This window comes from Mesoplodon mirus, assembly GCF_964341445.2.
Source record: "Mesoplodon mirus genome assembly, chromosome: 12".
In the NCBI taxonomy this organism is placed as follows: Eukaryota; Metazoa; Chordata; class Mammalia; order Artiodactyla; family Ziphiidae; genus Mesoplodon; species Mesoplodon mirus.
Window position 1 is genome coordinate 68,394,331 of NC_138988.1, and position 24,891 is coordinate 68,419,221.

The 24,891-nt window shown below is 40.7% G+C and overlaps 1 protein-coding gene across 14 annotated transcripts in view; it reads left to right on the forward strand.

Moving 5' to 3' along the window:
• Positions 1-24,891, forward strand: part of LOC309812928 (uncharacterized protein) — a 136,604-nt gene that overhangs the window by 53,666 nt on the left and 58,047 nt on the right. For 11 of the 14 annotated variants that reach the window (XM_082637279.1, XM_082637285.1, XM_082637275.1 and 8 more), the window contains 2 exons: positions 2,818-3,094; positions 3,874-4,002. In XM_082637279.1, the coding sequence (XP_082493405.1) occupies positions 3,005-3,094; positions 3,874-4,002 (219 nt within the window). In that variant the 5' untranslated portion in view covers positions 2,818-3,004. The remainder of the gene's footprint in view (positions 1-2,817; positions 3,095-3,873; positions 4,003-24,891) is intronic. The other 3 variants (XM_082637283.1, XM_082637284.1, XM_082637278.1) reach the window with 3 other exon arrangements.

Here is a 24,891-nt window from a genome sequence, read left to right on the forward strand (position 1 = left end):
GATTTATCCCTGTGTTGTCTTGTAATAGTTTTATAGTTTTAGCTCCCATATTTAGGGCACTGATCTGCTTTGAGTTGATTTTTATATATGGTGTGAGGTAAGGGTCCAACTTTATTCTTTTGCATGTGAATATCCAGTTGAACCAGCACCATTTGTTGAAAAGACTACTTTTTCCTCAGTGAATGGTCTTGGTATCCTTGTCAAAAATCAACTGACCATAGATGTATGGGTTTATTTCTGGGTTGTCAGTTCTATTTTATCTCTATGTCTATCTTTATGTTAGTAACACATAGTCTTCATTACTGTAGCTTTGTAGTGACTTTTGAAAGCAGAACTATGAGTCCTCCAACTTTGTTCCTTTTCATAATTATTTTGGCTATTCAGAATCCCTTGCAATTCCATATGAATTTTAAGATCAGCTTATTCATTTCTATAAAAAAGGCAGTTGAAATTTTGATAGGAATTGCATTGACTTGTAGACGAATTTGGGGAGTATTGACATCTTAACAATATTAAATCTTCCAATCCATGAACACAGGGTGTCTTTCCATTTATTTTGGTTTTTAATTTCTTTCAACGATGTTTTGTAGTTTTTAGCATACAAGTCTTGTACTGCTTTTGTTAAATTTACTCCTATGTATTTTATCCTTTTTGTTGCTTTTGTGAATGGAATTGTTTTCTTAATTTCGTTTTCATTTTTGGATTGTTCATTGCTAAATGTTTAGAAATACAACCGATTTTTGTATATTGGTCTTGTATCCTGCAACTTTGCTAAACTAGTTTATTAGCTCTACTAGTTTTTTGGGTGTCAGATGCCTGATTCTTGATAGACACATGGCTGTTCATTGTGTAGACCATACTTCCAGCCTTCCCTGGAGCTTGCTATGGCCCAAGGGTTAAGTTCTGGTCACTGAATGTGAATGAAAGTGATGTGTGCAACTCCAAGTTGTGCTGACCCTTTCTCCTTTCCTACTCTCTCTCTCTCTCTCTCTCTCTCAAATAAATAAATAAATAAATAAATAAATAAATAAATAAATAAATTTTGGCTGCATTGGGTTTTCGTTGCTGCGTGTGAGCTTTCTCTAGTTGTGGCGAGCAGGGGCTACTCTGTTGTGGTGCGCGGGCTTCTCATTGCAGTGGCTTCTCTTGTGGAACAGAGACTCTAGGCACGCAGGCTTCAGTAGTTGTGGCATGTGGGCTCAGTAGTTGTGGCTCACAGGCTCTAGAGTGCAGGCTCAGTAGTTGTGGTGCACGGGTTTAGTTGCTCCGCAGCATGTGGGATCTTCCCAGACCAGGGCTCAAACTTGTGTCCCCTGCATTGACAGGCGATTCTTAACCATTGTGCCACCAGGGAAGTCCCTCGTATTCTCTTTTGACTGGAAAGGAGTCAGCCATTGTGGCCTGTCTTGCAAAGATCAGTGATGTGTTTTTGTAGGTAGAGTTTTACTGGAACACAGGCACCTTCATTCATTTATGTATTGTCTATGGCTACTTTCATGCTATAATGGCAGTGTTGAGTATTTGTGACAGAGACCCTATGTCCTGCACAGCCTGAGATATTTACTATCTGGCCCATTACTGGGAAAAGTTTGCCCATGTCTGGTTTAGAGGACCTCTCGATAGTAGTATTTTATGATCCCATCTTTCTAGAATTGGTTTTATAGTCACTGTTATTTGAAGCATCGCTGTCTTTGGTTTTACTTATATTAATTTCTGTCGCAGGCTGGCTGCTTGCTTCTTCTCTCCAGCAAGAGCTCTCTTGGCAGCAACAGCAGCTCTTGGATCATCATGAACTTTCTGATCATGAAGAGTAGTCTACTTTTTATTAGACTGATCATTCTCTCTCCCTCTCTCCTTTCTGTAATTTGCCTTCCCGTTCTTGAGTTTTTTGCTTAGAAGTTTTTTGCTTCTTCTGTAGCTAAGAGCTTTTGCTCTTCTCCTGTTCATTTATGCTTTTTTTTTTTTTTTTTTTTGGCAGCTTGTGGGGTCTTAGTTCCCTGACCAGGGATTGAACCTGGCTCACGGCAGTGAAAGTGCCAAGTCCTAACCACTGGACTGCCAGGGAATTCCCCCATTCATTCTTTCTCAAGCCAGCTTCTCCTGCCAAGCTCCTTTCTCTGCTGATGCAGTACTTAAAGGTGTCTGCTCTATGCTGCAAGGTTCTGCATTTCTGCTCCACCATCTCTGTGGCAGAATATAGCTCTTGTCAGGCTTACACCTCATCACTCAGTTTGATTAGAAATGGTCACTCTTTCAAGTACAGGACTCTTTTTAAAAAATTGAGTGTAATTTACATGCAAAAAATACTCTGATATTAAGTGTCCTGTTTGATGAATTTTGAAAATGTATGCACCTGTGTAGCCACCACTCAAAACAACATAGAGAACATTCTGTCTTGTGGCTTTTCCCGGTCAATTCCCACCTCTGCTCCCCAGGGGCAACCACTGTTCTGATTTCTGTCACCACAGATTAATCTTGCCTGTTCTTGGACTTCACATAATCAAAACCATATAGGAAGTGCTCTTTTGTGTCTGATTTTTTTTTCTACTCAGCATAGCATAATGTTTTTGAGATGTATCCTTGGTGCCTGTATAAGATTGTTCCTTTTTTATCACTGAGTGGTATCCTAGTGTGTGGATAGAGCAGATTGATTGTCCGTTCTCCTGTTGATGAACATTTGAGTTTTTTCCAGCTCAAGTACAGTATTTTTTAACCAGAATTTTGTTCATGGCCTTTTCCAGCTTTAAGGCATTGTCATCCTGTCATTGTCAGCTGTATAATGCAATTATCCAAAATTTCAATTTCTTTCTTTTTCAGAAGTCAGAGTTTCTGGTTGTCAATCCTGGCTGCTGACTAGAATCACCTGGGGAGTTGTAAATCCCAACAATCAGGCCACACCTAAGACCCATTAAGTGAGGCTCTCTGGAAGTGGGTGGGGCCTAGAGTCCGAGGTTTTAGAGCCCCCTCGTGATTGCACCGTGTGGCCAGTAGGGGGCGCTCTTGCATGAAGTCTTCTGGAGTCGGCGGAAGGCTTGGAATGTTGCTCTCATCTGAAGCTTCCCATGATAACTGCTCCGTGCTCTTCTTGGATCCGGTATTTTTCTTCTCTAGAATTTGAAGGCAATATGACTCCATCTTCTTTCTAATCAGTTTTGTTTCTTTAAGGGCTTTTCTTTTCCTTCCTAAAGTTATACCAAATTCCTTGTTACAAGTTTCCCCTATCTCCTTTACCTTCTCTTTTCCCTCAGCTCCTCCTCCCCTGCCCGTCCACCCCGCCCCCTCCACCCCACACCCCAGCCCACAGACAAGCAGATTTTACCCACTGCATTTGATCCAGATCCTCAAGCCTTCTAGAAGAGTGCATTGTAAAGCCCAGGCACCTCTTCAGGTGAATTCGCCTTTTGTACATTATTTTCTTCAAAAGAGATCATAGCTGTTTTGCTCTTTGCGTCATAAATTGACGTTTTGAAATAACTTATTTTATTATTAAGAAAAAGATTTCTGTGGAGCCCGTTGTTCAGTCCTCTGATATCTTCTACTCTTGACGGAAAAGAAAGTTCCCTGGAAGAAAATGGCAAATGCACCAGTTCCCAATAAAGCATGATAATTATAGGCTCCCAGGTGCCTGGTGAAAACCACGGGTTCCAGGTCAAAAACAATTGCCCTCTCCTTGGCTGTCAGGCCGGGACAATTTGCAAATTCTGAAGCACTAATACCCTTCAGCTTGTAGGCAATCAGACTGCTGGCCTCTTCTGATAGGTGGAACCTCTTCTGGCTCATTCAATTCAGGTCTCGTTCTGCTTTCTCTGGCAGCATCTTGTCACTTCTCTGCTGGGCCATGACGCTCATGTCCTTATTCACCGTTGTCTTCAGTTCCAGTGTCTTCTGGGCTTTGTTGCTTGCCCCTGCATGGATCTTTGGAGCAGCCAGCGGGACACCTTTCTCCCCAGCACGTGTGTCAGTGTCTGTCTGTACCTGACCCAGAGGGCAGCGCCTCCAAGCGTGAGTACCCCCCTGGCTGGGGATCTGGAGCAGTGAGTTTCCAGGGTCAAGTAACAGGGGCAGGAGGAGGACTGGGGAGATTCTAGTGCTGGACTAGGGCGGGCAGCGGGCATGTCAGCCCCAGGTGCTGGCACTAAGGGAGTGCATGGTCTGTGGAGATTTGTTGTTGTAATTCTACCTTGTGTTGATTTAGGTGGTCTAGCTTGAATATATAATAGGGACTGTTGGGCTTCCCTGGTGGCGCAGTGGTTGAGAGTCCGCCTGCCGATGCAGGGGACACGGGTTCATGCCCCGGTCCGGGAAGATCCCATATGCCGTGGAGCGGTTGGGCCCGTGAGCCATGGCCGCTGGGCCTGCGCGTCTGGAGCCTGTGCTCCGCAACGGGAGAGGCCACAACAGTGAGGGGGCCGCGTACAAAAAAAAAAAAAAAAATAGGGACTGTTTTCCCTGTTTAATGACTGCCCACTTTTACTTTTTTTTTTTTTTTTGCGGTATGCGGGCCTCTCACTGTTGTGGCCTCTCCCGTTGCGGAGCACAGGCTCCGGACGCGCAGGCTCAGCGGCCATGGCTCACGGGCCCAGCCGCTCCGCGGCATGTGGGATCTTCCCGGACCCCCGTGTCCCCTGAATCGGCAGGCGGACTCTCAAACACTGCGCCACCAGGGAAGCCCCCACTTTTACTTTTGTACCTGTGACTTCTTTCTTAGATCATAGCAAGGTTGCAAAATGTAAAATTGATGAGACAGATGTAGAGAATTTTAAAAACAATGATAAAACCTAATAGCTTGTCTGCTTTTTATTGTAAAACCTTGCACTGGCAATCCTAAACAGTATTAGTGGTAAAATGTACCCCTCCCCAAATCTTTTGTTACAATTGCTTTGGTCATTGTTGAATTTCGGTAAAAAACCATGTGCTTCAAATTAGCACATTTTTATTATTTATGCTTTATAGTCTACATGGAAGCTAATTTGGAGAACTCTCAATTGATATAGTAGGAAACCTCCCCCTGACCCAACACACACCCATATAAACTCAGTTACATAGATTCATTAGGAAAGTAGGGACCTAGAGGTTTAAAATCCTTCAAGCTCACTTCAGGTGTATTGTGTGTCTCCAGCCCCAGCTGTACTGTGTATTCCTGCATTTAATTAGTGAATATGAAATAAACAATGATGGCATAGTGGTTGTAAAAATTATAAAACAGAACTGGTATAATTTTAATTCTGTCAGCCTTTATGTGATCAATTAAAGTTTTTATTTTGTGTTTAAAATTTTAAATAGCAAAATTGAGTGTAAACTGCAAGGTGTGTGCGTGTGCGCGCGCGCACGCACGTATATGTATATATTCTTTGGTCAACACAAATTTTCATAGATGAAATACTTTGCTTGACTGAATATTTTTAAATTTTGAAGTTATTCTTTTTAATAGCTATTTTAAAGCTGAAGAATGAGTCAAGAAAATGATTACTGATTAGAACATGATTATTACTGAAAATAATTTTGTTTATGGAGAAGGGGGTGTTAAAATGATCCACCTGGGGTATGAAATGGGGCAGTGAACACAGAGGCAGGAGTCCTCTTTCAGGTCATCACAGGAGACCTGCTACACCAGATCTTCTGTTCTGACTTTCCCTCTTGGGTGGCTGAATTTCACCTTTGAGTCTTTTCCTCAGGAAGGCTTCTGAGAACAATAGTCCTTGAGCATGTACAAAACTATTTGCGCTGAGTATAAATGTCTTGGCTAATGTTTGCTTTTTCCTGCATTTTGAGGCCTCACTGGCTCCACTGTTATCCAACACTGACTATAGGTGTAGGGTCGTGTGAGCCCTGCCATATTTCTGATGTGATATGATCTGTTTGCCTGTTGGTTCAAAGGATTTTATTTATTTATCTTTTTGGTTCAAAGGATTCTTATCTTTGAAGTCCAGCAAATTTACCAGCATTGGAAGTGTTCACCATTTATATCCCCTTTTAATAGGACCTGGCCTTTCTACTTGTTTCATGTGTTTTCTCATTGTCAGAAGCCGTGTCAGGATTCTGTTGTTGTTTTTTTAAATATTTATTTAATTTATTTATTTTAATTTATTTGGTTGCACAGGGTCTTTTTTTTTTTTTTTTTTTTTTTTTTTTGCGGTTTGTGGGCCTCTCACTGTTGTGGCCTCTCCCGTTGTGGAGCACAGGCTCCGGATGCACAGGCCCAGCGGCCATGGCTCACGGGCCCAGCCGCTCCGTGGCATGTGGGATCTTCCCAGACTGGGGCACGAACCCGTGTCCCCTGCATCAGCAGGTGGACTCTCAACCACTGCGCCACCAGGGAAGCCCTGCACAGGGTCTTAGTTGCAGCTCGAGGGCTCCTCAGTTGTGGCTTGCCAGCTCCTTAGTTGTGGCATTCGAACTCTTAGTTTCAGCATGCTTGTGGGATCTAGTTCCCTGACCGGGGATTGAACCTGGGCCCCCTGCATTGGAAGTGCGGAGTCTTAACCACTGCGCCACCAGGGAAGTCCCAGGATTGCGTTTTTAAGTCCGTCTTTGGATTTGCTTCCTTAGGGATGCCAATAACATATGTGTGTGTGTGTGTGTGTGTGTGTGTATGTATATTCTCTCTTGCCCACTTGCCATGTATATTATTTCCTTTTAAGCCTGTTTAAGTATTTTCATTTCATCTTGCTCACTCTTCAAAGACCGGTCCTTTAAACCCCTTTCTGTGTGCCTCAGCCTCCCTTTTCCCTGTGATACTTTCCAATTTCATCTTCTCTTCTGTGTTGCTTTACTTTTCTTTCTTTCACTTATTTCCTGGGTTTTGCCAGTCCACATTTTGCTCCTTTTTTATGCAGTGATCATACATCTTTTTACTCTCATCCTGGGGTTCTGGTTTCATGGAAGAGTTGGCTTTTTAAAAATTGAAGATGAAATGTCTGATGGGATTTTTTCATGTGCTTTCTGGTAACAATTTTCTAAGTGTTTTTCAGTGTTCATGTTTGTCCTGCTTTTTCCCTCCCTTTTTCATCTAGTATCTTTGCACAGGTTCCTCTTTGATTGTTCATCTTTGGCAGAGGTGAGCTTTTCAGGTCGAGCTGGGGCCCTTTCTAGCCAGCAGGAATTTTCCTAATGGCCTGGGGTTATTATCATTTAAAAAATTTTTTTAAATTTTTGGCTGCATTGGGTCTTTGTTGCGGAGCACGGGCTTTTCTCTGGTTGTGGCGAGTGGGGGCTACTCTTTGTTGCAGTGTGCAGTCTTCTCATTCTGGTGGCTTCTCTTGTTGCGGAGCACAGGCTCTAGGCGTGCGGGCTTCAGTAGTTGTGGCACACAGGCTCAGTAGTTCTGGCTTACAGGCTCTAGAGAGCAGTCTCAGTAGTTGTGGCGCATGGGCTTAGTTGCTCCGCGGCATGTGGGATCTTCCTGGACCAGGGCTCAAACCTGTGTCCCCTGCATTGGCAGGTGGATTCTTAACCACTGCACCACCAGGGAAGCCCTGGCCTGGGGTTATTATAGCCTTTACTTTTCCCCAAGCGGTAGAAGCAGGCGGCCATGGGGATAGGCACAATGCAAAGCCATGGGTATTGGCAAAAACAACAAAGTAAGGATCTCCAAAAATTCTCTCCTCTATAAAAGCAATGAGAAAACTGGCCAAAATGGTCAGAGTTAACTTTTCCAGACTCTGGAAATTAACCAAAGGCTTGCAGCAATTCAGGAAGCATTTATGCAAGAAAAATGGCTGAATCTCAGTAAGAATAGTGAGCTTTTTAGTGTTGTTGTTTTTTTTTTATTGTGGTGAAATACACATAACATCAAATTTACTGCCGTAACCATTTTTAACTGTACGGTTCAGTGGTATTAAATACATACACATTGTTGTTGTGCAACCATTGTCACAGTTCATCACCATATTTCTTTTCATCTTGTAAAACTGAAGCTCTATACTTTTTAAACAATAACTACCCATTCTTCACTCTTCCCATCCTAGGACCACCATTGCAATTTCTGTCTTTATGAATTTGACTAATCTGAGTACCTCACACAAGTGGAATCGTACAGTATTTGTCTTTGGTGACTGGCTTATTTCACTTAGCAAAATGTCCTCAATGTTCATCCATGTTGTAGCATTTTGGAGAATGTACTTTCTTTTTAAGGCTGAATAATATTCCATTGTATGTGTATACGACATTTTGCTTATCCATTCATCAGCTGTGGACACTTAGTTGCTTCCATGTTTTAGCTATTGTGAATAATACTGCTGTGAACATAGGTGTACAAATATCTCTTTGAGCCCCTGCCTTAAATTCTTTGGGGTATATACCTGGGAGTGGGATTGTTGGATCATATAGTAATTCTATTTCTAATTTTTTGAGGAACTGCTATACTGTTTTCCACAGTGGTTGAACCATTTTACATTCCCACCAAAAAGGCACAAGTTTTCCAGTTTATCCACCTCATCACCAACATTTGTTGTTTTTAGTTTTTTTGATCGTAGCCATCCTAATGGGTATAAGGTAGTACCTCATTGTGGTTTTGATTTGCATTTCCTTAATGACTGAGTGATGTTGAGCATTTTTCCTGTGCTTATTGGCCATTTGTTTATCTTCTTTGGAGGAATATCCAAGTCCTTTGCCTGTTCTTGAATTAGGTTGTTTTTTGGTTGAATTTTAGATGTTCTATGCATATTCTGCATATTAATCCCTTAGATACATAATTTGCATATATTTTCTCCCATTCTGTGTGTTGCCTTTTAACTCTGTGGATAGTGTCTCTTGATGCACAAAATTTTAAAAATTTTCATGAAGTCTAATTTGTGTTTCTTTTGTTACCCGTGCCTTTGGTGTCATATCCAAGAAATCATTGCCAAATCCAATGTTGTGAAGTTTTGTCCAATTTTTTTCTAAGAGTTTTATTGCTTCAGGTCTTATATTTAGGTCTTTGACCCATTTTGAGTTAATTTTTGTATATGGTGTGAGGTAAGGGCTCAACTTCATTCTTTGCATGTGGATACCCAGTTTCTCCAGCACCATTTGTTGACAAGACTGTCCTTTTCTCATTGAATGGTCTTGGCACCTTTGCCAAAAATCATTTGACCATGTAAGTGAGGGTTTATTTCTGGGCTATTTATATTCTATTCCATTTGTCTATATGTTTGTCTTTATGTTAAAACTACACTGTTTTGATTACAGTAGATTTGTCATAAGTTTTGAAATCAGGAAGTGTGAGCTATCCAGTTTGTTCTTTCCAGATTGTTTTGGCTATTTGGGGCCCTTTGAGTTTCCATATGAATTTTAGAATAGGTTTTTCTATTTCCGCAAAAAACATCATTGGGATTTTGATAGAGATTGCATTGAATCTGTAGGTTGTTTTGGGTAGTATTGACATTTTAATAATATTAAGTATTTAATATTTAATAATATTAAGTCTTCCAATCCATGAACATGCAATATGTTACCATTTATTTCTGCGTCTTTTACTTCTTTCAGCAATGTTTTATACTTTTCATTGTACAAGTCTTTACCACCTTGTTTAAGTTAATTGCTGAGTATTTTATTCTTTTTGATGCTATTGTAAATGGAATTGTTTTTGTAATTTCATTTTCAGATAGTTCATTGTGTATAGAAATGCAACTGATTTTTGTGTGTTAACTTTGTATTCTTCTACTTTGCTGAATTCATTTATTATCTCCAGTAGCTTTTTTGTGGAGGCTTTTGGATTTTCTACACATGAGCTCATATCATCTGCAAACAGAAATAATTTTACTTCTTCCTTTCCAATTTGGATGCCTTTTATTTCTTTCTCTTGCCTAATTGCTCTGGCTAGAACTTCCAGTATTATTTGAGTAGAAGTGGTGAAATTGGGTATCCTTGCCTTGTTCCTCATCTTAGAAGAAAAGCTTTTAGTCTTTCACCATTGAGTATGATGTTTGTTTTGAGTTTTCATACATATCTTTTATTATGTTGAGATAGTTTCCTTCTATTCCTATTTGGTTGAGTGTTTTTATCATGAAAGGATGCTGAACTTGTCAAATGCCTTTCTGCATCAATTGAGATGATCATGTGTTTTTTTCCCCTTTATTTTCTTGATTTGGCATATTAGTGTATATTGAATAATTTTTGTATGTTGAACCATCCTTGCATTACATGAATACATTCCATTGGTCATGGAGTATAATCCCTTTAATATGCTGTTGATTTCTGTTTGCTAGTATTTTGTTGAGGATTTTGTATTGGTGTTCATAAGGGATATTGATCTGCAGTTTCCTTGTAGTGTTTTTGTTTGGCTTTGGTAATAAAGCCACAAGTTCAGGAATTGGGAACCAACAGGACAATGTTGGGTCCTGCGTGGGAATCTGGCTTCAGGGTCAAGTGCCTTCACTGCTCGTGATACACACAGGATGAGGTGTGTGCTCTTGATACACATGGGGTCGGCTACAATACAAGGGATATAATAAACTCGACAAGCTATTTGGAACTGGAAGATAAAAGGTAACATGGTACCCTGAAGAGGTGCTTTTACCGGAAAAAATCAAAAGCTTGTGAAACAACACGTCTATGAGTTTGTTCATAAACCACGTAGTTTCTCTCAACTGAAACCAGCAGAAACACCTGTGAGGTTCACTTTTCGGAGGAGTGGTTTAGTAGCTCTTTTCATTCAACCACAAACCCCTTTATGTAAGACTGGTCCAAAGCTGTATGTTCTTTACATGCTAGAATCCACTCTTGTAAATCAACTCATCCGAACTAGCAGGTCAAGATATTTGTCTAAGTGGGTCTATGTCTGACTTGATCCCAAACTTGACGCATTCTGATGCTGCACCCAGAAAGTAGTAGTGTAAGTGATAATAGTGCCACTTCACAATCCATTTCATGATGAAATATGTACCAGGTTGTACGTTCATTAGGAAGAATGATATTAGCGCTTACTACTACGCTTCCTAGCGAAACAACCAATGCATTAACTGTTGGGAGATTTTCTTTTTTTTTTTGCGGTACGCGGGCCTCTCACTGTTGTGGCCTCTCCCGTTGTGGAGCACAGGCTCCGGACACGCAGGCCCAGCAGCCGTGGCTCACGGGCCCAGCCGCTCCGCGGCATGTGGGATCTTCCCAGACCGGGGCACGAACCCGTGTCCCCTGCATCGGCAGGTGGACTCTCAACCACTGCGCCACCAGGGAAGCCCTGTTGGGAGATTTTTGATTACAGATTCAAACTCACTGCTAGTAGTCAGTCTGCTCAAATTTTCTATTTCTTCATGATTCAATCTTGTAGGTTGTATGTTTCTAGGAATTTATCCATTTCTTCTAGGTCGTCAAATTTGTTGCCATATAATTGTTCATAGTAGTCTCTTATGATTCTTTGTGTTTCTGTGGTATCAATTGTAATGTCTCCTCTGTTGTTTTGGTTTTATTTGAGACCTCTTTTTTCTTGGTGGGTCCAGCTAAAGGTTTGTCAATTTTGTTTCTTTTCAAAGAACCCACTCTTCATTTCATTGGTATTTCTAATGTCTTTTTAGTCGCTATTTCCACTCTGATCTTTATTTCCTCCCTCTACCATCTTTGGGTTTCATTTGTTCTTTTTTATTTCCATGAGGTGTAAAGTTGGGTTGTTTGAAATTTTTCTTGTTTCTTGATGTAGGTATTTATCATTTATGAACTTCCCTCTTAGAATTGCTTCTGCTGCATCTCATAAGTTTGGGTATGTTGTATTTCTATTTTCATTTGTCTCAAGGTATTTTTAAAAAAAATAAATTTATTCATTTTTGGCCGCGCAAGGTCTTCATTGCTGCATGAGGTCTCCATTGCTGCATGAGGTCTTTCTCTAGTTGTGGCAAGCAGGGGCTACTCTTCATTGCGGTGCATGGGCTTCTCTTGTTGCGGAGCGTGGGCTCTAGGCACGCGGGCTTCAGTAGTTGTGGCATATGGGCTCAGTAGTTGTAGCACTAGGGCTTAGTTGCTCTGCAGCATGTGGGATCTTCCTGGACAAGGGCTTGAACCCATGTCCCCTGCATTGGCAGTTGGATTCTTAACCACTGCACCACCAGGGAAGTCCCTGTCTCAAGGTATTTTTGATTTCTCTTTTGATTTCTTCTTTGACCCATTGGCTGTTCAGTAGCATGTTGTTTAATCTCCACATATTTGTGAATTTTCCAGTTTTCTTCTTGTAAGTTATTTCTAGTTTCATTCCTTTGTGGTCAGAAAAGATTCTTGATATGATTTCAGTCTTCTTAAGTTTACTGAGACTTGTTTTGTGGCCTAACATATGATCTGTCCTGGAGGATGTTCCATGAGTATTTGAGAAGAATATATTTTATATATTTTTGAATGAAGTGTTCTGTATATATCTGTTAAATTTATCTGGTCTAAAGTGTTAAGGTTGCTGTTTCCTTATTGATTGTCTGTCTTGATGATCTATCCATTGAAGAAAGTGGGGCATTAAAATCCCCCACTATTATTGTATTGCTGTCTATTTCTTGCTTTAGGTCTGTTAATATTTGCTTTATATATTTAGGTGCTCCTATGTTGGATGTATAAATATTTATAAATGTATCTTCTTGTTGGATTGACCCCTCTATCATAATTTAATGCCCTTTTTTGTCTCTTATTAGTCTTTGTCTTAAAATCAATTTTGTCTGATATGAGTATAGCTACCCTATCTTTTGGTTTCCATTTGTATGGAGTGCCAACGCCACTTGCTGAAGATACTGTCTTTTCCCCATTGTATATTCTTGCCTCCTTTGTCAAAGATTAATTGTCCAAAGGTGTATGGATTTATTTCTGGGCTCTCTATTCTCTTCCATTCATCTGTATATCTGTTTTTGTGCCAATACCAGGCTGTTTTGATTAGCTTTGCAGTACTGTCTGAAGTTCGGGAGGGCTATGCCTCCTGCTTTGTTCTTCTTCCTCAGGACTGCTTAGGCAATTCTGGGTCTTTTATGGTTCCATATAAATTTTAGGATTATTTGTTCTAGTTCTGTGAAAGATGTCACGGGTATTTTGATAGTGATTACATTAAATCTGTAGATTGCTTTGGGTAGTATGGCCATTTTAACAATATTAATTCTTCCAATCCAAAAGCATGGACTATCTTTCCATTTCTTTGAATTATCTTCAGTTTCCTTTATTAATTTTGTAGTTCTCAGCATATAAGTCTTTCACCTCTTTGGTGAGATTTATTCCTCTTTTATTTTAATTATTTAAAAATATTTTTCAAAACGAGGCTGCTGTCATTTGTTCAATCTTTATTTATTGATTGATTGATTTTTGACCACACTGCATGGCTTGCGGGATCTTAGTTCCCCACCAGGGACTGAACCCGGGCCCTGGCAGTGAAAGCACTGAGTTCTAACCACTGGCTTGCCAGGGAATTCCTTAAGTATTTTATTTTTGATGCAGTTGTAAAAGGAATTGTTTGTTTACATTCCCTTTCTGATATTTCATTGTTAGTGTAAAGAAATGCAACAGATTTCTGTATGTTAATCTTGTGTCCTGCTACTTTGTTTAATTCATTTATCAGTTCTAGTAGTTTTTTGTGTGGAGTCTTTAGGGTTTTCTATATATAGTGTTATGTCATCTGCATATAATGACAGTTTTACCTCTTTCCTACCAATTAAAAAAATTTTTTTAATTTTTGGCTGTTTTGGGTCTTTGTTGCCGCACACAGGCTTTCTCTAGTTGTGGTGAGTGGGGGCTGCTCTTTGTTGTGGTGCGGAGGCTTCTAATTGTGGTGGCTTCTCTTGTTGTGGAGCATGGGCTCTAGGTGTGTGGGCTTCAGTAGTTGTGTCATGTGGGCTCAGTAGTTGTGGCTGCTGAGCTCTAGAGCGCAGACTCAGTACTTGTGGCGCACAGGCTTAGTTGTTCTGCGGCATGTGGAATCTTCCCGGAGCAGGGCTCAAACCCTTGTCCCCTGCATTGGCAGGGGCATTCTTAACCACTGCACCACCAGGGAAGTCCGGATGTCGAATTTTTAAAAATTTATTAATTTATTTATTTTTTGGCTGCATTGGGTCTTCATTGCTGTGCATGGGCTTTCTCTAGTTGCAGCAAGCGGGGGTTTCTCTTGTTGCAGAGCATGGGCTCTAGGCATGCAGGCTTCAGTAATTGCGGTGTGTGGGTCTCAGTAGTTGTGGCATGTGGGCTTCAGTAGTTGTGGCACATGGGCTCAGTAGTTATGGCTCACTGACTCTAGAGCAAGGCCCAGTAGTTGTGGTGGCATGTGAGATCTTCTCGGACCAGGGATCGAACCCATGTCCACTGCACTGGCAGGCAGATTCTTAACCACTGCGCCACCAGGGAAGTCCCCACTTCTTCAGTCTTTTGGAAGACTTTGAGAGGGATCTTTGTATGTTTGGTAGAATTCACCTGTGAAACCATCTGGTCCTGGACTTTTGTTTGTAGGGAGTTTTTCAATTACAGATTCTATTTCATTTCTAGTAGTCAGTCTGTTCAAGTTACCTATTTCTTCTTGATTCAGTTTTGGTGGGCTGTGTGTTTCTAGAAAATTGTCCATTTCATCTATGTTTTCGAATTTGTTGGCATATAATTGTTCATAGTAGTCTCTTATGTGTTTTTGTATTTCTGTGGCATCAGTTGATTTTTCCTCTTTTATTTCTTATTTTGTTTATTTGGGTCTTCTCTCTTTTCATCTTGGTGAGGCTGGCCGGAGGTTTGTCAATAGTTTCTACCCTTTCAAAGAGCCAACTCTTGGTTTTATTGATTTGTCTATTTTTTTCCACTTAAACAACATTTATTTCCCCCAGTTCTATTAGAGGCTGGGAAGTACAAGATCAAAGTACAAGCAAATCCTGTGTCAGGTGAAAGCCCCCTTCCTAATTTGTAGGTGGCCACCTTCTCACTGTATTCTCACATGGCTGAGAGTTTTCTATTTTATTTTTAATCTATTTTATTTATTTCTTCTCTGATCTTTATTATTTCTTTCCTTCTGCTGACTTTAGGGTTTGTTTGTTCTTTTTCTTGTTCTTTTAAGTGGTGGGTTAGGTTGTTTATTTGAAATATTTTTTGTTTCTTAAAGAAGGCCTGTATTGCTATGAATTTCCCTCTAAGAACTGCTTTTGCTGCATCCACAGGTTTTGTATAGTTGTGTTTTCATTGTCATTTGCCAAGGTATTTTAAAATTTCTTCTTTGATTTCATCACTGACCCATTGAATTTTTAGTAGCATGTTGTTTAGTCTCCATGTAATTGTTTTTTTCTCATTTCTTTTTCTGTGGTTGATTTCTTTCTTTCTTTTTTTTTTTTTTTTTTGCGACATGTGGGCCTCTCACTGTTGTGGCCTCTCCTGTTGCAGGCTCAGCGGCCATGGCTCACGGGCCCAGCCGCTCCGTGGCATGTGGGATCTTCCCAGACCAGGGCACAAACCTGTGTCCCCTGCATCGGCAGGTGGACTCTCAACCACTGTGCCACCAGGGAAGCCCTCTGTGGTTGATTTCTAGTTTCATTCTGTTGTGGTCAGAAAAGATGCTTGAAATAATTTTTATACTCTTAAATTTGTTAAGGCTTGTTTTGTGCCCTAGTATGTGGTCAATCCTAGAGAATGTTCCATGTGCACTTGAAAAGAATGTGTATTCTGCTTTTTGGGGGATGTAATGTCCTGAAAATATCAGTTAAGTCTAACTGTTCTATTGTATCATTTAGGATCTCTGTTGCTTTAATCACTGTGTCTTTTGATTGGAGAACTTAGTCTTTTACATTTAAAATAATTATTGATAGGTATGTACTTATTGTCATTTTGTTCATTCTTTTCTGGCTGTTTTGTAGTTTATCTCTGTTACTTTCTTTTCTTGCTTTCTCTCTCTGTTGTGTGATGATTTTTTCTTAGTGGTATGCTTATATTCCTCTGTCTTTATCTACCATAGGTTTTTGCTTTGTGGTTACCATGTGGGTTGCATATAGCAACTTACATTTATAACACCCTATTTTAAAGTTGATAACAACTTATTTGAATGAATTGTAAAATGCTATATTTTAACTCTTCCCTCCAAGTTTTGTTTTTAATGTTACATCTTTTTATCTTGTGTATCCCTTAACTAATTACTGTAGTTATAGTTAGTTTTACTACTTTTTGTCTTTTAACCTTCATATTAGTTTTATAAGTGATTAATCCATCTCCTTTACTATATATTTACCTTTACCAGTAAAATTTATACCTTCACATGTTTGCTTCTTACTAATTAGCACTCTTTTCAGCTTAAAGAAGTCTCTAACATTTCTTGTGAGGCTGGTTTAGTGGTCATGAACTGCTTTGGCTTTTGCTTGTCTAGAAGACTATCTCTGTTTCACTTCTGAATGATAAATATTCTGGGTAGAATATTTTTGGTTGGGAGTTTTCCCTCTTAACATTTTGAATATTGTGCCACTCCTTTCTGGCCTGCAAAGTTTCTGCTGAAAAATCTACTGATAGTCTTATGTGGGTTTCCTTATACATAAAAGTTGTTTTTCTCTTATTACTTTTAAGATTCCCTCCTTGTTGTTTTTTTTTTTTTTTTTTTTTGTTTTGTTTTGTTTTGTTTTTTTTTTCTTTTTGCGGTATGCGGGCCTCTCACTGTTGTGGCCTCTCCCGTTGCGGAGCACAGGCTCCGGATGCGCAGGCCCAGCGGCCATGGCTCACGGGCCCAGCCGCTCCGCGGCATATGGGATCCTCCCAGACCGGGGCACGAACCCGTATCCCCTGCATCGGCAGGCGGACTCTCAACCACTGCGCCACCAGGGAGGCCCCTCCCTCCTTGTTTTTAACTTCTGTTATTTAATTATAATGTATCTTGGTGTGGGTCTCTTGGGATCATCTTGTTTGGCACTCTGCGAGCTTCCTGGATCTGAAAGTCTGTTTTCCTTCCCCAGGTTAGGGAAGTTTTCAGTAATTATTTCTTCAAATATAATTTCCACCTCTTGCTCTGTCTTTTCTCCTTTTAGGATTCCTGTAATGCAAGTCAGTCTGCTTGATGTTGTCCCATAAGTCCCTTAAGTTCACTTTTTTTTTTGCTTTTTTCTTTTTGCTGTTCTGATTAGGTGAGTTCCACTGCCCTGTCTTTGAGTTGATCGATCCTGTCTTTTGCTTCATCTCATCTGCTGTTGAACCCCTCTAGTATATCTTTCAGTGCAGTTATTGTGCTTTTCAGCTCCCCAACTTCTATTTGGTACTTTCTTATATTTTGTATCCTTTGTTGAATTTCTCACTGAGTTCATCAATTCTTCTCCTGAGTCTGGTGAGTTTTGTTTTGTTTTTGTTTTTTTGCCCTGCTGCATGGCTTGTGGGATCTTAGTTCCCCAGCCAGGGATTGAACCTGGGCCCACAGCAGTGAAAGCACCAAGTCCTAACCACTGGACCACCAGGGAGCTCCCTGATGAGCATCTTTATAATCATTACTTTAAACTCTTTTAGGGTAAAGTAATCATCTCTGTTTCATTGAGGTTTTTTTCCCTGAGTTTTTTTTCTTGTTGTTTCAGTTGGAACGTATTCCTCTCTTTCCTCATTTTGCTTTACTCTCTGTGTTAGTTATTATACAGTAAATGAAATAACCACCTCTCCCAGTCTTGAAGGAGTGGCCTCAGGTAGGAGATGAATCTTAGCATTCAATCCTGCCCTAGCTGTTCATTGTCTCTCAAACCTTTGTGATTATCCAAACAGCCTGTTTTGTTTTTAATAGTTTCCAGTCTTTGGGGACTTCCCTGGTGGCACAGTGGTTGAGAGTCCACCTGCCAATGCAGGGGACATGAGTTCGAGCCCTGGTCCAGGAGGGTCCCACATGCTGCAGAGCAACCTAACCTGTGCACCACAGCTACTGAGCCTGCGCTCTAGAGCCCGTGAGCCACAACTACTGAGCCCACGTGCCACAACTACTGAAGCCCGTGTGCCTAGAGCTTATGCTCTGCAACAAGAGAAGCCACTGCAATGAGCAGCCCACGCACCACAGCAAAGGGTAGCCCCTGCTCGCCACAACTAGAGAAAGCCCATGTGCAGCAATGAAGACCCAATACAGCCACAAATAAATAAATAAATAAATAAATTTATAAAAAATAGCTTCCAGTCTTTGAGGGTGTTCCAAGACCTGTCAGTTTCTGCAAGGAGAGGAGTCAGTCAGCACCCGGATTCAGGCTGATTAGATGCCAGACCCTTAGGCAGCAGCTTTTAAAGTATGAAAAAATATATTTTTCTGTGGGACTGAAAGTGTGAGCCCCACAGGTCACAGAGCCAGGTGATGTAGAAGTGTCCCTTGGTGGCAGCTGCAAAAATCAGGGCACCAAGCATGGGTGTAAGCTCCTTTATGGGAGACACCAGTGAGCTGGATCAAGGCAGAGGAAGAGTACAGAGATTGTGTCCACTGACGTCCATTCCCTGAGAACACTTCCATAGGCCCTTAGATGTGTGCCAAACCAGAAGCTTGCCCCTCAGACTGAAGCTTCCGGACGAACAAATAGGCCTCTCTCTCAGAAAAGACTTGGGGTGTGTTTCAGCCTGCTGTCTGCGCAGTGCGAGGTGGTGGTTGTCTGACAAAAACTGTCTCTCTGTGTGTTACAATCCCATGAGACTCAGGAATGCAAGACTCCTGGCCTCCAGAGCCAGGTGATCAAGGAGCATCTTCTGGGCAGCAGCTTTAAAAACTGGGGTGCCAAGCATGTGTAAAAGCTCTTGCCAGAACAAAAGGCTTAGTAGAGTTTTAAAAAATGGTGCCCACCAACTGGAGCAAGACAGAAAACGCAAACATGGCACCTGTCAGCCTCCACCTGTGGGGGTACTAGATGCTTACCCCTCAGGCTGGTGCTCCAAGACCAGCAAATGAGCCTCTTTCACATAAAGTCTGGACAACTCTAAATTGGATGCTTCTGTGCTGGTCCCTGGGGTGGGTGAGTCCAAGTGCATGAGGTGTTAAAGAGCCATTTCTCAGTTCCCTATAGCCTTGTGGTTCTTGTGGATGCAAGACCTGTTGGTTTTCAAAGCTCAATGTTTTGGGATCTCGTTTCTCAGGTTTTATTTTATTTTTTTATTTTTGGCTACACCATGCAGCTTGCAGAATCTTTGTTCCCCGACCAGGGATTGAACCCAGGCCCTCAGCAGTGAAAGCGAGGAGTCCTGACCACTGGACTGCCAGGGAATTCCCTCATTTCTCAGGTTTTAAAAGTAGGGATGCTTGACATGGGGTTCAAACCCTTTGCCTCTCAGGGAGAAGCTCCCACCTGACTGTGGGTTGCCACACCAAGGGTGGGGTTTATGGCAAGATTGTTTCTCAGCCTCTCTTACACACCTGGAAGTGATCTCTTTCTTGTTTTCCTCGTGTGTGAGTTACTCAGCCGGTTCTTAGGTTTGTTTTTTTGTTTGTTTTTTTAAGAGGAAATTGTTCCATATGTAGCTGTAGACTTAGTGTGTCTGTGGGAGGAGGTGTGTTTAGGATCTTCCTATGTTGCCATCTTGAACTGGACTCTTAGGGTTTTCTATGTATAATATCATGTCAGCTACAAACAGTGACAGTTTTAATTCTTCCTTTCTGATTTGCAGGCCTTTTATTTCTTTCTCTTGCCAAATTGCTGTGGTTCGGACTTCCAATACTATGTTGAATAAAAGTGGTGAGAGTGGACATCCTTCTCTTGCTTTTGATCTTAGAGGAAGAACTTTCCGCTTTTCACCATTGAGTATGTTGTTAGCTGTGGGCTTGTCATATATGGCCTTTATTATGTTGAGGTATGTTTCCTCTATACTCATTTTGATGTGAGTTTTTTCATGAAAGGATGTTGAATTTTGTCAAATGCTTTTTCTGCTTTTATTGAGAAGATTATTTGGTTTTTATCCTTCATTTGTGAATGTGGTGTATCACATTGATTTGGGGTTGTGGAACTATCCTTGCATCCCAGGGATAAATCCCCCTTGATCATGGTATATGATCCTTGAAATATATTGTTGAATTTGGTTTGCTAATATTTTGTTGAGGATGTTTGCATCTGTTTTCATCAGGGATATTGACCTGTAATTTTCTTTTCTTGTAGTGTCCTAATCTGGTTGTGGTATCGAGGTAATACTGGGTTCATAAAGTGAGTTTGGTAGTGTTCCCTCCTCTTCAGTTTTTGGGAAGAATTGGTATTCAAATGTTTGGTAGGATTCACCGGTGAAACCATCTGGTCCTAGACTTTTGTTTTTTGGGAGGTTTTTGATATCTGAATCAATCTCCTTACTATTCAGATTTTTCCTTTTTCTTTTTTTTTTTTTTTTTTTTTTTTGGTACGCGGGCCTCTCACTGTTGTGGCCTCTCCCGCTGCGGAGCACAGACTCTGGACGCGCAGGCTCAGCGGCCCATTGGCTCACGGGCTCAGCCGCTCCGCGGCATGTGGGATCCTCCCGGACCGGAGCACAAACCCACGTCCCCTGCATCGGCAGGCAGACTCTCAACCACTACGCCACCAGGGAAGCCCTCTTTTTCTTTTTTTTTGATACAAAATGTACTTGCAGGACTATAGTATAAGCTTAACAATAAATTATTATACAGTATTTGTGGGAAAATCTGGTTATTCGGTTTTCTTCTTGACTGAGTTTTGTACAAATAGAAATTTACTATAAGCACTATTTTTCACTATTTTTGGTATAAAAGGTAATCTGATCCAAACGTATTTAGGAGAAACCTGAGATTTTAGAAGGGAGATGTATACAGTCAAAAGGGGGTTTGTTAAATCAACTGGCATTAAAATATTAGAATAGAAATAGTAATGATTATAAAATATCATTTTGCCACTGTTATATTAACCAAAGTATTAGAGAAACAAAAATATTAGAGAAGTTAAAAAATTAGAGGAGTAATAATTTCAGATTAGAATGGCAGAAAAGACTGAATAAAATTTAAAGTTATTGCTAATTAAAAAACAGTTAGGTCTGTGGAATAGTAGTTAATCAAAATGGAGCACATAACTGGTAAGCAGAGTATTTTATCTGCAGGCAATCCACTGTATTTAAGGGAAAATAAAAAAGTCACTTTTAGGGAGTTCTTGACTTCTCATTTCTCTGGGGCCCTTTCAACTGCCTTTGCCTCCTTTCTGTTAAGGAAGGTGAAAGCTGACTTCAGTGTGCCATGACCACTCTGTTGTGAAAAGCAGAAGAAAACCAGAGTCCAGTGAAAGCGTTTCTCCAGTGAACAGGAACAAGCGGAAGTTGGTCAGCTGTACGAAAGGCTAGCACATCATGGACTGCTCAGATGAATTCTAGAATTGCTTTTCAGGTCCAAAATTATGTCATTCTTTCTCTGGAGAGTATTCACACGGATGTAGAAGGCTGAGACAACCAGGGGCAGGTGGAGTGCCTGGTCACACAGCACCTTGGTCAGGACCATGTGCGGCCGGGCAGTGCATGTGCCCCAGCAGGCAGAGCCACACGTGGTTGAAGTTGGTGTGGAAGGCCAAGTTGGTCACGTGCTCATCTGCTGTCAGGAGGCCCTGCAGCTGCTGCAGTGCATCACTGACCTAGAAGAGTATGGGTAGAGAGCTGCCTCCCTGCCCCCATTCCCTGGCTGTGCGCCCACTAGCAACTGATGCACCGGCTCCCTCAGGTTTTTTCTTAATGATTTAGTCTTAGTAGGTTTTGTGTTCTAGGAATTTGTCTCTTTCACTTAGGTTTCCATTTTTTTGGTGTACAGTTGTTCATAGCACTCTCTTACAGTCCTTTTTATTTCTTTAGCATTGTTAGAAATGTCCCTACTTCCATTTCTGGTTTTAGTAATTTGAGCCTTCCCTCTTTTTGTCTTAGTCCATCTAGCTAAAGGTTTGTCAATTTCGTTAATCTTTTTGAAGAACAACTTTGGTTTCACTATTTTCTTTTTCTGTTTTTTAAAAAAGTATTTATTTGGCTGCCTCGGGTCTTAGTTGCGGCATGTGGGGCCTAGTTCTCTGACCAGGGATCGAACCCAGGCCCCCTGCATTGGGAGCATGGAGTCTTAGCCGTTGGACCACCCCGGAAGTCCTCACTGTTTTCTATTCTCTATTGTGTTTATTCTGTGTTCTAGTTTTCATTATTTCCTTCCTTCTGCTACCTTTGGGTTTAGTTTGTTCTTTTTCTAGTTCCTTAAGTTGCAAAATTAGATTCTTGATTGGAGACTTTCCTGTGTTTTGTATTTTTTTTTAACATAAACAGTTATAGGGACTTCCCTGGTGGCACAGTGGTTAAGAATCCGCCTGCCAATGCAGGGGACACAGGTTCGAGCCCTGGTCCGGGAAGATCCCACATGCTGTGGAACAACTAAGCCCGTGCGCCACTACTGAGCCTGTGCTCTAGAGCCTGCGAGCCACAACTACTGAGCCCACATTGCCACAAATGCTGAAGCCCGTGTGCCTAGAGCCTGTGCTCTGCAACAAGAGAAGCCGCTGCAATGAGAAGCCCATGCACTGCAACGAAGAGTAGCCCCCGCTCACCACAACTACAGAAAGCCCATGCACAGCAACAAAGACCCAATGCAGCCAAAAATAAAATAATAAATAAAATAAATAAACAGAAAAAACCCATAAACATTTATAGCTAAAAATGTCCCCCTTAGCACCGTTTTTGCCATGTACCATAAGTTTTGGTATGTTGTGTTTTCATTTTCATTCATCTCTAAGTATTTTCTAATTTCCCTTGTGATTTTTTCTTTGGTCCATGGGTCATTTAAAAGTATGTTGTTTAATTTCCACAGTTCTGTAAAATTTCCAGTTTTCTCTATATTATTGATTCCTAACTTCATCCCATTATGGTCAGAGAAAATACTTTGGATGATGTCTATCTTTTAGAATCTGCTGAGACATATTTGTGGCATAACATATGGTCTATCTTGGAAAATGTCCCATGTGTATTTGAGAAGAATGTGTATGCTGTTCTTATTGGGTAGAGTGTTCGGCATATGTCTCTCAGATCTACTTGGTTTATTACATTGCTTGAGTCCTCTCTTTCCTTAATTATCTTCTGTCTGGTTCTTCTCTCCATTCTTATGAGTTGAGTCATGAAGTCTTCAACTACTATTTTAGACCTGTCTAACTCTCTCTTCAATTCTGTCAGGTTTTGCTTCGTATGTTTTGATAGTCTGTCATTAGGTGTGTAATTGTTTATATTGTTTTATCTTCTTAATGTTTTGAGCCTTTCATTAATATATACAGTCCTTCTTTGTCCCTTGTAAACTTTTTTGATTTAAGGTCTGTTTTGTCTGATATTAATATAGCCATTCCTGCTGTCTTTTTTTTTTTAAATAAAATTATCTACTTATTTATTTATTTATTTTTGGCTGCATTGGGTCTTCGTTGCTGCGTGTGGGCTTTCTCTAGTTGCAGCGAGAGGGGGATACTCTTTGTTGCGGTGCACAGGCTTCTCACTGTGGTGACTTCTCTTGTGGAGCATGGGCTCTAGGCCTGTGGACTTCAGTAGTTGCAGCACATGGGCTCAGTAGTTGTGGTTCATGGGCTGTAGAGCGCAGGCTCAGTAGTTGTGGCACACAGGCTTAGTTGCTCTGCGGCATGTAGGATCTTCCCGGACCAGGGCTCGAACCCGTGTCCCCTGCATTGGCAGGCACATTCTTAAGCACTGTGCCACCAGGGAAGTCCCCCTGCTGTCTTTTGGTTAGTGTTTACACGGAATATATTTTTCCATCCTTTCTCTTTTAACCCTTTATGTCTTTGGATCTCAAGTGAGTCTCTTGTAGATAGCATACAGTTGGATCTGTGTTTTCATCTTTTCTGCCAATCTCTCTTTTCATTGGAGGGTTTAATCCATTTGCATTTAAAGTATTACTGATACAGAGGACTTCTGTCATTGTGTTGTTTTCTATATGCCCTAGAGTGTTTTGTCCCTCATTTCTTTCATTCCTGTCTTTTGTGTTAGGTTGATTTTTTTTTTTTTAGTGAAATGTTTAAATTCCTTCTTGTTTCCTTTTATGTGTATTCTATAGATATTTTCTTTATGGTTACCATGGGGATTACATTTAATATCCTAAAGTTACAATATTCTAGTATAAATTTATAGTAGCTTAACTTCAATAACATATAAAAACTCTGTTCCTTTATAGCTCTTTCCCCACCACCCTTGGTAGTTGATATCACAGAATTATATCTTTTAATATTGTAAGGACCAAAAATATAAACTAATCATTCTTTTAACTACATTAGTCTCTTGAATTATGTAGAAAACAAGATTTGGAGTGACAAGCCAAAGTTACAATAATACTTTTACACTAATTTTTTTAATGTATTATTGTCTTGTGGAATGTAGAAAACCAAGTACAGTTAAAAATCATTGTTATATTAATACTAGCTTTTACAATTGTCCATGTATTTACCTTTATTGAGATCTTTATACTTCTATATTGTTTCAAGGTGCTCTCTAGTATCCTTTTATTTTACCTGGGAGTACTCCTTGACCATTTCTTGCAGGGCAGGTCTAGTGGTCATAGTCTATCAACTTTTGTTCACCTGGGAATGTCTTGATTTCTCCCTCACTTTTGAAGGACAGTTTGGCTAGATATAGGATTCGTGGTTGAGTTTTTTCCATTTAGCACTAAATATACCAACCTACTGTCTTCTGACCTCTAACATTCTGATGAGAAATCTGCTCATCATCCTACTGAGAATCCCTTATATGTGGTGGTTCACTTCTTTCTTGATACTTTCAAGATTTGCTGTCTGTCTTAGGCTTTTGAAAGTGTAATTATAATGTCTTGAGATGGGACTCTGAGTCAGTCAATCTAGCTTGGAGTTCATTGAGCTTTTTGGATGTTCATATTCATGTCTTACATCAAATTTGGGAAGTTTTTAGCCACTGTGCAAATATTCTCTCTGCCCCTTTCTCTTTCTCCTTCTTCTGGACTCTCATGATGTGTATATTTGTCCATTTGATGGTGTCCCACGGGTCCCTTAGGCTCTGTTCACTTTTCTTGAATCTTTTTTTCTTTCTGTTGTTCAGTCT